The sequence below is a fragment of the Pieris rapae genome, chromosome Z (assembly GCF_905147795.1).
Source record: "Pieris rapae chromosome Z, ilPieRapa1.1, whole genome shotgun sequence".
Classification (NCBI taxonomy): Eukaryota; Metazoa; Arthropoda; class Insecta; order Lepidoptera; family Pieridae; genus Pieris; species Pieris rapae.
Window position 1 is genome coordinate 4,394,175 of NC_059534.1, and position 14,618 is coordinate 4,408,792.

The 14,618-nt window shown below is 31.1% G+C and overlaps 1 protein-coding gene across 1 annotated transcript; it reads right to left on the reverse strand.

Annotated features, from left to right (window-relative positions):
• Positions 1-3,658: 3,658 nt before the first annotated feature.
• On the reverse strand, positions 3,659-12,696 carry LOC110997371 (autophagy-related protein 9A). Its single transcript, XM_022265505.2, has 15 exons — positions 12,193-12,696; positions 11,833-12,103; positions 11,327-11,447; positions 10,967-11,091; positions 10,037-10,164; positions 9,594-9,778; positions 9,332-9,510; positions 8,583-8,714; positions 8,164-8,338; positions 7,413-7,559; positions 6,648-6,711; positions 6,001-6,167; positions 5,581-5,691; positions 4,948-5,142; positions 3,659-4,570 (listed from the first exon to the last, which is right to left on the reverse strand). The coding sequence occupies exons 1-15, from the start codon at positions 12,359-12,361 to the stop codon at positions 4,478-4,480; spliced, it is 2,262 nt and encodes a 753-aa protein (XP_022121197.1). The 5' UTR covers positions 12,362-12,696; the 3' UTR covers positions 3,659-4,477.
• Between the last annotated feature and the right edge of the window lie 1,922 nt (positions 12,697-14,618).

Genomic DNA, 14,618 nt, shown 5'->3' on the forward strand with positions numbered 1-14,618 from the left:
TATTCAGTCGAGTCATACGTGACACAGAAACTTGTTATTTTATCATTTTATAAATTCCTTTTATTAGTATCCTTAAATGTTGTGTAACAAATAATACTTTGATTTGGGTGAAATTTAAGATACATTTAACATCTATTCACAAATCAATTAGTAATGGTTTATTAGGTTTATAGAATGACGTCTGGGTTCTAAACTCTGGAATTAAAACTCGCCTTATGAAGATGGCGAATACCATGCTCAAATCGCACCTGGGACAAGTAAGTGATACTCGGGTTGCGTTGGACATCCATCGCATCAAGTCAGTATGAGAATTATAGAATAGAAAGTGGTTATGTATCTTATATCTACGTATGCGAGTAACTCCTGCTTAAATGATCAGTTTCAATAGTATAGTCGCCGCAGTCTAAAAAGCAGTATAAACTTTTAAACCCCGCTTCCGTCCTCCTTATATCTCTATACTTTTTTTAGAATCACAGCGTATAAATAGAGTTTTTTCCGGTTAGTACATGTAAAGGACCATATTAATTAAAACACGGACACGTATTTGCCCCATGGGGGTTTATGAGACAGGGTTATTTTCCTACACGTAGGCCAGTGACCAGGGTCGATGGGAAAGGACTTCGTAGAGGAACAACCAGAGATGAAAATGCTTAAATATACCTTCGATATTCCACTAGTCGACCTTTATTTTGATACTGTAAAATTAATATCCATCTAATTTATTTCTTCAACTGATCCAAACTAAATTTTATTTAAACCTACGTTTACGACATTTTTATTTACGCATCGTGCATATTTTTAAATACTTCGCAACTTCTATAAACTAAATACATAAATAAAACAACAGGTATTTATTACATTTTATTATGTCATGCTATAATGAAAGCTTAATTATTGCTATTGCTGTTAAAATTTAAAAAATCTAATCCCGTATTAAAATATTATGAAAATTACCATAACAGTTCAGAATCAAAATTGGTTTTATATATAATAATCACAATATTATTTTTATTATTATTGACTACAGATTACAATTCAGGTTACACAATTATAATTAACTACAAAAATTCTAATGTTAATATATCACAATACAGCTAACAAGCTTAAACTAAATTGAACTAAATATTTACATATTTTGGCTAAATTTGAGTCAGAAATTTGCATCGTTTAATTCTACGTGAAAACAAAAATATTAAATCACTTGAACCCGCATGTTATTACAACCATCGTTAAAACGAAAAATTTCTTCACATTACAAATAATATTACTGAAATTATTGCTAGATTAAAATTCTTATACCAAAAATATGACGCGAATATTTCAGTATTAATGTCAAACGTACCGAAAGATGCAGATATTTTAAAAAGACATTGTGTTGACGAAAGATATTAATTATAAATTTTGGATCATCCCCATTAATGTATATATTAATGATCTTACATAAATCACCCTTAGAAATAGCTTACCCAACATTCATAGAACAATAAGAACTTTCCGAAAATAAGATATGCGTATTTGTTAATTTACTTTGCCCTGAACTCTATTTATTCGGTCAGTGGTTGAAAGCACGTCTGATAGATGCAAGTGTTGAAAGCACGCTTGCATTTATCAGACTAAATAGGCTTTGATTTCCTTTAAAAATCTGCGTATCTGATCAGAATCGTAGTAGATTTTTATGGCTTTTTTTCCGCTAGCAGTCATTATATACCCGGTAGGTTTATTATTATAATATAGTGTTGCATTAGCTTCTCATAATTTTGCCATACAAGTTCGTTTTTCTCAATAAAAGCGATTTACCAACGGCGAGGTATGTGAACTTACCTTACCTCTTCATAATGCTTTAAAATCATCGATTAATTATTTTTATTGAATATATTATAGACTAGTACAAACGAACATTATAAATCTAAAAATATATTATTACTACATGTTAATTATTGGTATCTTAATTTCTCTCTACTTTTTAATATTTTGATACAAAGGTGCCAATTTTTAAAAAATCTAATATAAAAGAAATTCCTTAAAATCTACTGTCTGCTATTCGTATGTGTAACTGTAAATATTAATTTTTTTCTTATTGAATAATATTTAATGTTTATTTTATTGAAATAATATAGATATTAATTTTCCTTTAACTAGTGTTGAACCTACTTGGATCAAATAAAGAGTGTTAAGTGTTTCCAACTCAATTTTGAACACAAACATATTATTATACAAATGTTAATCAATTCCTGTACTTCTATCTGAATCTATCTTTACAAAATACGACATAATTAGAAGAAAATCGTTTATCTATAACAATATCTTATCGGCCTACGTTAAGTATAAATAAATATCCCACCTACAACATATGAGACTCATAAACATATTCTTCAATTGAAGTTGATCTGAATACTAATGGTTTGCAGCATCTAATAGAACAATCGCAGATCAACGAATATGTATAGCATGGCTTTACTTTTCGGGCAATTGCGGATTATACGCTTTTACAAGCGTCTTCTATTTATATTTTGCCTCAGCCTTATATTGTTCGTTCACATATACTACATAGAAACAAATTTCTAGTTAACGAACCTATCATTTTAGTTTAGGTTGACAGACGTCATATAAAGTTACCGTTTTGAAAAAGATTTTTTTTTGTCTTTACGGTAAAAGAGGTTTTAAATATGATTCATGACAATATTAATTTAATCGCCAATACTTTGAGCCATTTTAATTAATGCGATAGATCGACAATCTGCATAGGTTTTCATTTGAAGATAGCGTATTATAGTGTTACTTCAATGTTGATTATCAACGCTTACGTGATACTTTGTGATGAAACCGAATTGTACTTGTTATATCTCCACATATTTTACACACACATTATTTCTGCAAATATAGCAGACTCTAGCTCCCTAGGTTATTTTGCCCGTGTTATATTGCTTATCAGAAATCTAGATAATTATATTACTAACACAAATCAATTCAATGATATATTTCTCATGTCTTGAGGTTGAAAAAACCCAGACGCAAAAGGCGTATAAAATATTAATAATAACTTCTAATTTATTTAACACATCAGGTGTACCAAGCGCATTTGAAAACTCACTATGAAGTTATGCAAATATTGCATTTGCCTTAAAGACTCTAAACACCGAATATACCAAAACTTACGAATATTTGCAAAAATCACAAAGATTTCAGGTACTTGTAATAGCATTCTACTCGTAGTACAGACTAAAGACTTGTGTAGTCAAAAATAAGAAAGAATAAATCGACGTATCCACATCGTCATGGCGATTATATATATAAATATATACTACTTGCAATATGTGTGCTACATTAAAAAAAATATAAGCTTATCGTTTTCTGTAAAGGCACATCCATATGTTGTATATCGATAAAATAAAAGTTGCAATTTTTTATATCACTTAGCATAAGGCCGATGTATACATGTCATAAAACTAATATCTAATACTATCGTCAAATGACGACCACATTTACACTCAGCCCTGTCGCATAAGTGAGCAGGAAAGTGGGCAGGGAAGTGAGCAATGTGGATTGGATTTAAATATATAATTCGCGCTGCCCAAAGGCAGGAAAATATTTCCGGCAGGAGCAGCAAGGGAGTGTAAATGTGGTATTAGTACTAACTTTGTACAATAACTAAACTGTATCTGATAAAATATTGTATTTACAAAATCACTCACTACGCGTTTTTAGCATAAATATGTGCGTTTATAAACATGACGCAAAGTAGGGTACCGTTCGAAATATTTTTAATTTTGTCGTATAAAACTTAATCTAAAGTAGTTATGACTTAAAACAATGTCAAGAAATAAAATATCATTAATAATCCCCTCGCGAAGCATTGGCATATTTTTTTTTATTCCCTGCAAAAATATGTCAATGCGCACCCTGGATTTACGACTGTCTACCATAACCGTTATCAAATTCTACAATCAAAATAATAAATGTAAGCCATGATATAGCTATTCAATTTAATCAATAGCACGAACACCGACTGAATAAAATTAAATTGTATTATATTTCCCTTGTGTGCCTATCAAACCACTAAAGGTGACAGAAGAAACCTAGATAGTATTTTCGATATGGAACCTGAGAGAAAGTTGTTTTCTTTTAAAACAAATTCCGGCTTGAAGGACCAAATGTTTTAGTGATATGTGAACGTATGAATAATACGTCAGTCAATACGAATAAAATAGAAACGTTTAGATACACGTTCACAGATTAGAGACTCGTTCGTGATATTTTTAAGTATTATAATTATGAAAATATTTCATTAATATAAAAAATATTCTATCACACGTCAAATGATTTCGTGCTCACACTTAAATTTAGGTATTGCTTTTAGAAATGGAACGTAGCGTCTATTCAATTATGTTTTATCATATTTTTTGTACCGACAAGACAGTGCGTGTATACAGGGCTAGACCCAAACAGGTCCTTTATCGCGGGGCGAATTAGACCATCGTTAAGGACGTAGTAGCGGCGTTTGCTCACCGCTTGACCAACGAGATGGTCGTTCGCTGCATTTGTTCGTACAGCACGATACGTTGCCACCACCCTGAAATAAATAAAAAACTTATATAACACCTATAGAACCTTTGTACCTTGAAACATTTCAGCTCAGAGATCTTGTCGATTATCAGCAAACAATTATTTTCATAAAAAAGGCATATAAAATTACTATAACACGTTATTAATGAATTATCCAAATAGCTCTGCTCTATGTCCCGTCATATTGGGAACGAGATTCTATCAAAGAAATCAGCTAAATCAAAAGTCTATTATAATACGTATGAAAAATGTATGTTATAAAGTAGCAATAGAAACTCGTAGCAAATTTTCTTGAACATATGAATTTTATTTTCTTATTTTTATAGAGTATCTGGGCTTATTGAGAGAACTCTTTAAAATTACAATTTAATTCTAGTAACTAACCTGTGAGAGATGAAGATCATAGAGGTGTAGAGTACTGACTGATATATCTCGCAATTCATCTGCTGGCATTTCGGTAGTGGGGTCAAGACCTAACGCGCTGGCGCCTAGTGCACTGCTAGCTCCAGCCAGGCCTTGATCCTTTACTGATTGTCCACTTGGACCCCCCTCTTCTTCATCACTCGTTTCATCCATGTCCTTTGTTAGAATAAGTAAAGCTATCGTTAATATATGAAAAGAGATCGGGACATTTCAAGCAGCTGCTATTTTGCTGTTGACAACCTTGTTATCAGTTCAGACATCTTTATACTGAAGAACACATTAAAAACATGTGAATAATAACGAAATAGCGTAGCAAAAGAATTATATAGTTTGCATAATCGCAACTCCGGTTGTCTTCTCGCACAAACTCTACCATGGTTTGTATCAAACGTGAATGATATTGTGGCATATGTCAGTGTCAATGTCAATATAACCAACCAGGTATATGTTGGAGACATTACAAAACCTCTATTAAACAGGTGAGTGAAATTTAAAATTAACACAATTTATAAGTAATAAACCTCTAATAGACCGTGCATTGTTTTAGAGATATAAAATGTATTTTTTATAGTAAAGAAATAAAATTAAAAATACCGGTAGTCGATATTGAGTTTTCTGCTGCTGATAATAGGAGAGCACTGCAGGTAATGGAGTATTCACGCCGAATATACTTTGTTGAATATATGAACCCAGCATGGTTTTGTTCTGTTAAAAAAGAATTAAGATTTTAGATTTGTTTCGTGTTTTCCTGAAAGCGAATCGAACACTGTTACTATGAAGGTAATGACGAGGACAACTTAGCAAATTTGCCTTAGATTACTTACGGAAGAAAACTAAATTATCACTGATTTCATGATATCTAACGGACGACAAGGACTCGTTAATCTAATAGTATGGAAATACAAAACAACATGGATCTTTACATTGGAGAAGGAAAGACGATGAAGGCAACAGGTCAATGCATCGGTTTTCTCCTACTTCAGTATTATTTAACAGTGAAGAAATTTTACATACCAGGCCATTGTTTGTAGGTATAGCATGATGCATACTCTGTCGAAGAGATCGTAAAAATTGTCTTTGGGCAGGTTCACTTGGATGCCATCCCGGGTGTCGGCAAGAGAATGCGACCAGAGACAATTCCGTTTTACCACCTTCACCCTGATTATATTGTGTATTGCCACCTAAAAGTATAATAAAAATTCTGGTCTGTACCGCTATACCGTCTGTACGATATATGATTTTGTAGTGAATTACTACAAAGTCATATATCGTCCTAACAGTGAGCAACGTAGTAATCATCATGATAATATAACAATTTCTCATTAATGATTTCACATCTAAATATGTGTATTCCGGCAAATCACTTGACAATGTGACTATGAGCGATGGTATCCAAAAGATCGGCCTTCCTCCCGTTTAACTATTACATAAAAAAAATTAAATTGATTGCTTGATCATGCCACGATAGTAATGATTGCCTTTTCACGATATATACTTTCGGTATACCCTACTCATAAAATATAAATCAGTTTAATTGCACCTCTTCAACCATAATACTAATCTTTCTCTTTTCATCAAAGTAAAAACACAATATAACAAAAAGAGACGAAAAGCGAACATGGATGGTCCAGCTAAAATCATTTGTAAAGAGTTTAACTCACCTTTTAGTTTATCATACTTCAACGGAGTCTGCCAATCAGGATGGCCATGGCGTCTGATATCCAACTGAAAGGTATTAATTATAGTTATACAAAAATCTTACCGTATATTTACCAAAAACCCGCATTCTGCCATTCGGGCGTGAAATCTAAAAATAAACTCGCTTTTAAAGGGAAACGCGCGAGCCGATATAATAAGATCAAAATTTTAAAGAAATTAACGAAACAAAATTAAAAACAAAAGAAGAGATAATAAACAATATATTATAAATAAATTTTAGCTAGTGTTTTTGAATCAGACGAGTAGTACACACGAATCAGTCCTAACTGAACAATACTTGTTATCTTAAAGTTCATTCACACTATTTTGTTTTTTGGAATTTCGAGTGATTTCCAAGAATCGTACGCGACTGCACATGAGACTTCTCCAACAGATAAACTCTTAACGTAATGTCAAATAGCTGTCATTTGATTGATTTGATTTCTCAAAAGCACTTTACGAACGACGTAAATAATTTACTAAAAATACTCTACACGATGGCCATGAAAAGAGAAACTCTCAACGCTCTCTGACCTGTGATTTTTATTATTTTAAAAATTATTAAAATTTGTATTATAACTTAAAATTTTTATCCATAAAATAGTTATTAACTATTTCGTACAGACTCCGACACTAAAGCTAAAGAGGCATCCGGTTCATCTAATAAAACACGGTAATTATTCTAAGAACCACGCTTTATGTATAGGAGTGGGTTTCATATATATTACCTGAGCAAACGAGCAAACATCTCCGATTCCAAGGACGCTGACAGTGAAGTTCCTATAAAAGTCCACTATATCGAGTGCACGTGCGCGCAGTGATAATAGAACAAGTGGACAAAGTAGAGGGCTAAGCAACTCGAACAGAATGTAGACCTGAAGAATCAAATGAGTAAATCCATATTAAATTCATTACCACAAATCCATCTTTGATGGCCTTTACCTCGAACAAATGTATATTGTTCACGTCCTACGACTAAGACTTTACATTATGTTCTTTATAAAACTTATAATAGAGAGAGATGTCTTATCAACGGTATACGATGTCTGGCAATTTCCCTTGATTATTATATATATTTATTTATATAGATTAATACACATTCTATTTGTAATAAAATTTAAATAAACCACTTATCTACATGTATAAAATCATATATAGAAGTGATCCATCGTTTTTATTTAATGTCATTGGGTACTACATTATCTAAATATCCTTATAAAACTATATCATCTATGGACTCGTGTATTCAACGTTCCATCCACATCAAGGTTACCTTCAATTGTTTTCCTCCACCTTTCGAGCGAATGTTCAACGCACATAGAAATAAAGTCCATTGGAGCACAGCCGGGATCAAACCTAAGACCTCAGCCTTCAGCAAAACACTGAAGCAACGAGGCCAACACTGCTCTTAAAATACTCGTCTCATCAAATAACCGATCTTATTGCGATATAGTGATACAAAGTTTATTAAGAACTCACCGCTCGGAACTGAAACAGTTGTTGGAAGTGAGCAGCCACGTCTTTTGTATGGGCGCGACCTCTCCAAGCGGCTGGCAAATAGTGCACATATCCCAACACTTGTACAAATAACTCTTCACCGCGGGTTGGCCCCGTGCATCCACCATCAAGATGTTCCTCGAGCCCTATTAAAGCTCTGAGAAAACATCCGATTTCATTAAGAAAAAGCAATGTCATATGCTGTGAGGCGAGATTAAAAAATTCACTTACATCCGTTTTATTACAGTAATACAGTTTTTTATAACAAGTTTTTTAACAATCGTGATAAGCGGCAAACAACCAAATGTCGATTTAATTATAAATTCAGTAGGATAAATTTATATTTAAGAAATTTTATATTCTTGAAGTCGCGTTTATAATTATGAATCGCAATAACTTACCTAGCTCCAGCGAGAACACACCCGAGTATAGTGATAATTGTTAGGACATGTTCTACGGTCAATACATCTTCGTCGTACACTGAAAGGGCAACCAATACTCCGAGAATACTCGCCGATACGAACACAATATTCCTTTAAACAATTTCATTTCAATAATGTAAATGCTTGTTAGTCGGATAAGTCAACTATAGGTATTCAGTAAAGTATTAGACTAGTATTAAAGGTGAAAAATTACTACGATGATTGAGTTTTTTCATATTTAACATATGTTAAGAGTTACAATTTTATAATTAATCTTACTGTGACAATTTACACACACACACAAACAATAAATTAATGAGATTAATCATATGTAAATTGTAAATATGACGAAAATATTATGGAGATACATTGGAGGTTTTGATACTCAATTTAACTTATTGTTCTATATATAATATATATTTAAGACTAACGCTTAATTTTATATTGATATTAATCTAAAGATTTAATAATTTTTACTTACAAGTATTGTGTTGGACAGATATTTTAGGTAAAGAAGAATCAAGAAGAGAGTGTAACATTTATTAAAATGTCCATGTTTTTTTATGAAATCTTGCTATTGGCCTTAAGGCCTATTACAGCTCAGCTCGGGCTGTTTTGGCCTTTTAAATATCACTATATAAGCCCTCTTGCAGTTTTCCCATTTTCTCCCAAATCCAGCCGAGCCGAAAAAATTCTTAAAAAATCCCCTTAAATAAATTAACGCTCACCTCGCAATAACAGTTGTGATAGGCGAACTGAAACTCGCTAAATATTTCAGTGCCGGTTTGTGAGCGCGATTCAGTCGATCCCTCAATTCGTGTTCGAGCTCATTAAAATGCCTCAGGGTTATTCGAGCGTAAAGCGACCAAGTCCGTAGGCCGAGTGACCCTGGCGATCTCTTTATTAACTGAAATTTTTAATATTCAAAATAAAAACACGTACAAATTTTCCATTAAAAAATGTATAAAAAAATAATATATGTCTTCGTACCTCAGCATAATTGAAGAAAAAGTACAATATTTGCCATGCTAATATCAGCGGTGCAAGTACAAAATTAGCAAGAGCCAAAAGTAATATTTGTCGTTCGAGTTGTCGAGCTAAAATCATTCTCTTTGTCGGATCTTTGTAATTTGAGCGAAGCTGCCAGCAGTTTTCCCAAGGGCTCCATGGACTAGCTAAAAATACAATATAATTAATATATATTAAAAATGTCAATACACGTGATATGATAGGAAATTATGTTTTCTTTAGCTTGCTAATGCTCTTTTGAAACGTTAATCACAACAAGATAGAGACCAAATTTTATAGAGCTTTGATATACAATTTACAGAAATTTGTATTTTTATTTGAAATAAAAAATCTAAGTGGACTAGTAAAATTTTTGAAAATTTTATTTATGTTAGTTAAACATGATAATAAAATTGAACACATACAAAAAAGAAGAAACTCCAAATTCCACTTTAGACCTTTTGATAAATAGTGAAAGTCTCCAATACAAGGCACGTGTATTTGTAGCGGTAATAAATTCTTATTAACCATTGCCACCATGTAGTTATTAAACCTGCAATTTTTTAAGACAATATACAACAAAATTAATTTATATAACATAGAAATAAAACTGTTACTTAGCAGGTGTAGAGTACTTTTTAATTGATTTATATAATTTAATTTCCATATGGCAGTAAATATAATTAACAACTCTACATTATTACAGCTTTCTTAGAAGTTTATATTACGGTATTTAACTATTGGATGCCGCCTATGAAAATATCTTAATTCCAAGTGTTGAAACTAACATTAATGAATTTTTTTATATTAATATAAAATAAAATAATGAGTATTGAATTAATATATATTAACAAGTAAGTACTTATCATCATCGTAATAATGTAAGAATTAAATAATTAAATATTTAATTTTAAACTCTAATGAAAAATAGATCATAAAACAGAGCTTAGACACAACATAGAGTTTCCCTATTGTAAGTAAATACATTACAACAAATTATAGTTTAAATACACTTTAAATTTACATGAACATTTATTTATATAATTGTATATAAAGCTGGGCATTATCAAACGGCATGCAATGTGCCCATGTATGCAAATTAGGGCAATTAATTTAATCATGTTGACAGATAGAAATAAAAAATAATTTATGTGTGTAAAAGAAACCAGGGCAGACCAAGAGATTGATGGGCCAATGAGATTGAAAGGAAAAAAAAATATTACACTGGCATAAAATAAAATAAGTCACATCTTAGTGTAAAAAAATAGTATGTATGCATATTTATTTCTGAATAATGTCTGTCAATATGATGTAAGTAAATAAAGGATTATTATTAATGAGTGTATATATTTTACCTGAGTATTCTGTGATAAATGTCTAGTTCGTTGATTTCCTGTTTCTGAACACACATATGGTGTTCTGGTTGAGCCTCCCTCACTCTATCTTGTATTGTTGTCCAATTAATCCATGCCAAGTCACTCTAGAAGCATTCTTTTTGATAAACATACTTATTACTGAAGAACTTCTTTATCATTTTGGTGCAATTTAAATCAAAACAATTTTTTAATATACATTTTCTATTTAAAATTTCTTCCTTACAATTACTAAATTATTCAAATATAACTAAAGTGCTGAAACTTACTATAAGATTTATCTGTCGTTAAAATTTAAAAATGTTGAGAGATTCTAAAAATATTATTACTCCTTTTACTTACCTCTTTTATTCTTAATGCATTATTATAAAATAGTTTTGTATCATAGGCATAATATAAATGATATATTGATATTATTAGCCTCATAAGCCAAATAATTAAACACAATACTATGAGACACCACCTGCAAAAATAATGCAATTTTACAATTTTGTGAAGTATTGCCAACCAAAAGAGCTATTGAATGCATGAGTCAAAGAAACCATTATTAAGGCTCTGATGTATAAGGGTTTGGTTAATTTATGGACTTGGATTTAAATCAATATACAACACAAACTAGGAACAATTTATACATATTTTTAAGTAAGATGCTCAACTGATATTATGGCTCAGTAGGTCCTAAAATTACTTTTTGCTGATCAAGATGGATCACATAGTCATAGTCATACATACAAATAATTTAATGGTTATTTTTCCTGTTGATGGTAAAACTCTATGATTCTATTATGGACTTAGTTAAAATTATTTCTGTTGCAAAAAACTTAAAATCAATATTAATTGAATCTTACCATTGCCATGAGATACTAGCACGGCATTCTGTTGTTGGTAGTATGACATCACTTAAGCTAAGTTTATCACTTCTGGTTATATTTGGGTCATTTCTAAATAGTTTCTGATAATTAACACAATGCACTAAGAATGTAGAAAACCAGACAATGAATACAAATTGTAACAAATAAAATATATCAGACATAATCATTGGATAAAATCCCCCTCTAACATAGTATCTATACATTCTTGTAAAAAAAGAATCTAGATCTTGAATATGTGTCCATCCTCCTAAAAAAAAAAAGAGGTTTATTATTATAAAAATATTTGCCAGCCAATGAAAATATACCATGATGTGGTAAATTTAGAAACAAACTTACCCTTTGTTTGTGGTACTTTGTGAATGATAACATTGGTAGAGTCGTCTTGTTCGTGATCTAGCGATATCACAGTCGGTGAACCAGCTACATTTTCAGCAGAAATAGCTAATGGTGGTACTAATTCATTGTTTAATGCACTATACGTAATATCGCGTCTAAAATGAGCCATCTTCTTTTGAATTTTGACTCTACATTAACTGTAAATATTTCTACGACTAATTTTTATACAATGAGCCCACTCTTCAAGCATTCTTGACTTTGGCCCAGAAAACTATTATGTCTTTCATGGTCCTACGTAGTTTTAAATACAAAGGAATTTGCTAAATAAATTTAAAATTTTGTATCCCTTTTGAATTAAAATTAGGTTTTAAAATGTAATAAAAATCTTACTGAGTTTCAAAAAAATTTAGCTTACATTATAAATATTAAGGGCAATGTCTAAAATTATTGAAGAAACCAAATTTATTATGACGAAAAAATACCACAAAATTAATAAATAAACCACAGGCACAAGATATTGACAATTGACGGTAACTGTATACAGATACATAGACTAGAGAATACGAACAAATCTGCCGTATAATCCTTATTTATATCTGTCGAATACATTTTTGCTAATCATTAAATTGTTTTTTACACAAACACAAATCCTAAGCTTTATAAATGAATTAATATTTTGGGAATAAACCTTCGATCTCTACTGTTATTATTATTATTATCTATATTATGTATTATTTATATGTAAGAGTAAAATACTCTACCTACTACAGTATAATATAATATTATTATTAATTTTATAATTATTGGATGCCAAGGACACAAAACTTCTATAAATAATAATAAGCTTATAATATAATAAATAAGTTAAAGGTTTTAAATAACGTAAAATTATCTACCATGAACATTTAATTACATAAGATACACAGCATATTTAGAAATAAGAATTAGTAGTGTTAATTAAGATTTTTTTAAAATATGAATAGGAGAAAAGATGAAGTATTTCCTCAAATTCTTGATGGTTATTGGTTATAATCAAAGTAAAACCTTTTACGGGATTAACGTGCTAATATTATTATACACATTATTTTGTAATTTAATGTTTAAAGAACTTTATTTCTCTTTTCTCTCTTCTTATGGCCGTCTCAATTTTAGTCGACTGTGTTCACTCTAACAAACATCTTTAATGTCCATTTGAATTTGTCCAACCCACCAATATTGTTAATTTAAGATGATTAAATAATTGCACACCTCATAACTAATAGACTTCTTCAAATCAATTGGACGCGGCTTCGGCAAGTAAAGCAAACTCGCTCGACGTGTATTGCGTATTTGATTGTTTTAATTTTCAGCTGCTATGGAGAGAGTGTTCTATCTTGTTATAAATCACAACCCATCTATCTTTGTTAATTATTGGTTTATTCTTCACAAACAACAGTAATAAATTTATATGCTTGTAGAAACGCTCAAACTAACAAACTATAAAAAAACAAACAGAACAACAAAACTAACAAAAAGATACTACACAATATGTTTGTACATTTTTCTTGTGTATATACGATATACTACATATGAAAGTTGCACTTTAAATATGTATCTATTCTAAGACCCAGATATTTTCCCCATTTTTGTTAGTGATTTCAACGTATTGAACGTTTAAAGGTTGAAAGATAGGAATGATGTTATTTTTTGCCCTGAATATTACTTAAGATGTTTTTGAGATATTTATGGTTAGCAGATTTTGTTGAAACTGAAAGAAGATAGAGCATTTAGGTATCACTGCGCTTGAGCAACCATAGACTGGATATTTATACCTACCAAAGTAAAATAAGCTGGTGTCATCAGCGTAGAGAGGGATTTGGTCATGTAAACCAATGTCTTATACAGTTATGGACATAAGTTGGGCCTCCACCACCTCTAAAATCCGATCTATAATTGAAATAATAAGTGTAGTTTGGTAGACTCATCCCTTGGGCCTGAATTTCATTACTGATCCATATTTCTGTACTCATATGTACGTAAGTACGATATGAACAGTTTTAGTCATTGTTTTTCAAATGCATTTGAGATCATCAAATTTCCCTCTCACTCGGATTTTTGCCTGGTTTAAACTTTCCTATACGAAAGACCTTAAAGGGTTTTGGTAGATTTGGGTTTATGGTGGAAATCATTTGTATTATTATCTTATCAAAACAAGGTTTTCTGAAACCTTGTTTTCCAATTCTTACTTAACACAGAACTTGAGAACTCTCCAGATATAAAATGATTTGAAAATAAAATTATATCTCTTACGAGTTAGGCCAATTGAGGTTCATTTTCATTTTCAAAGAGGCTGAAAAAGTGTGCAAAGGTGTACCAAGAGACGGTTTTTGGTCAGCTTTTTAAAAGACCTGCCCAGCTTGCTATTTGCGGGACATCACTTCGTGTTC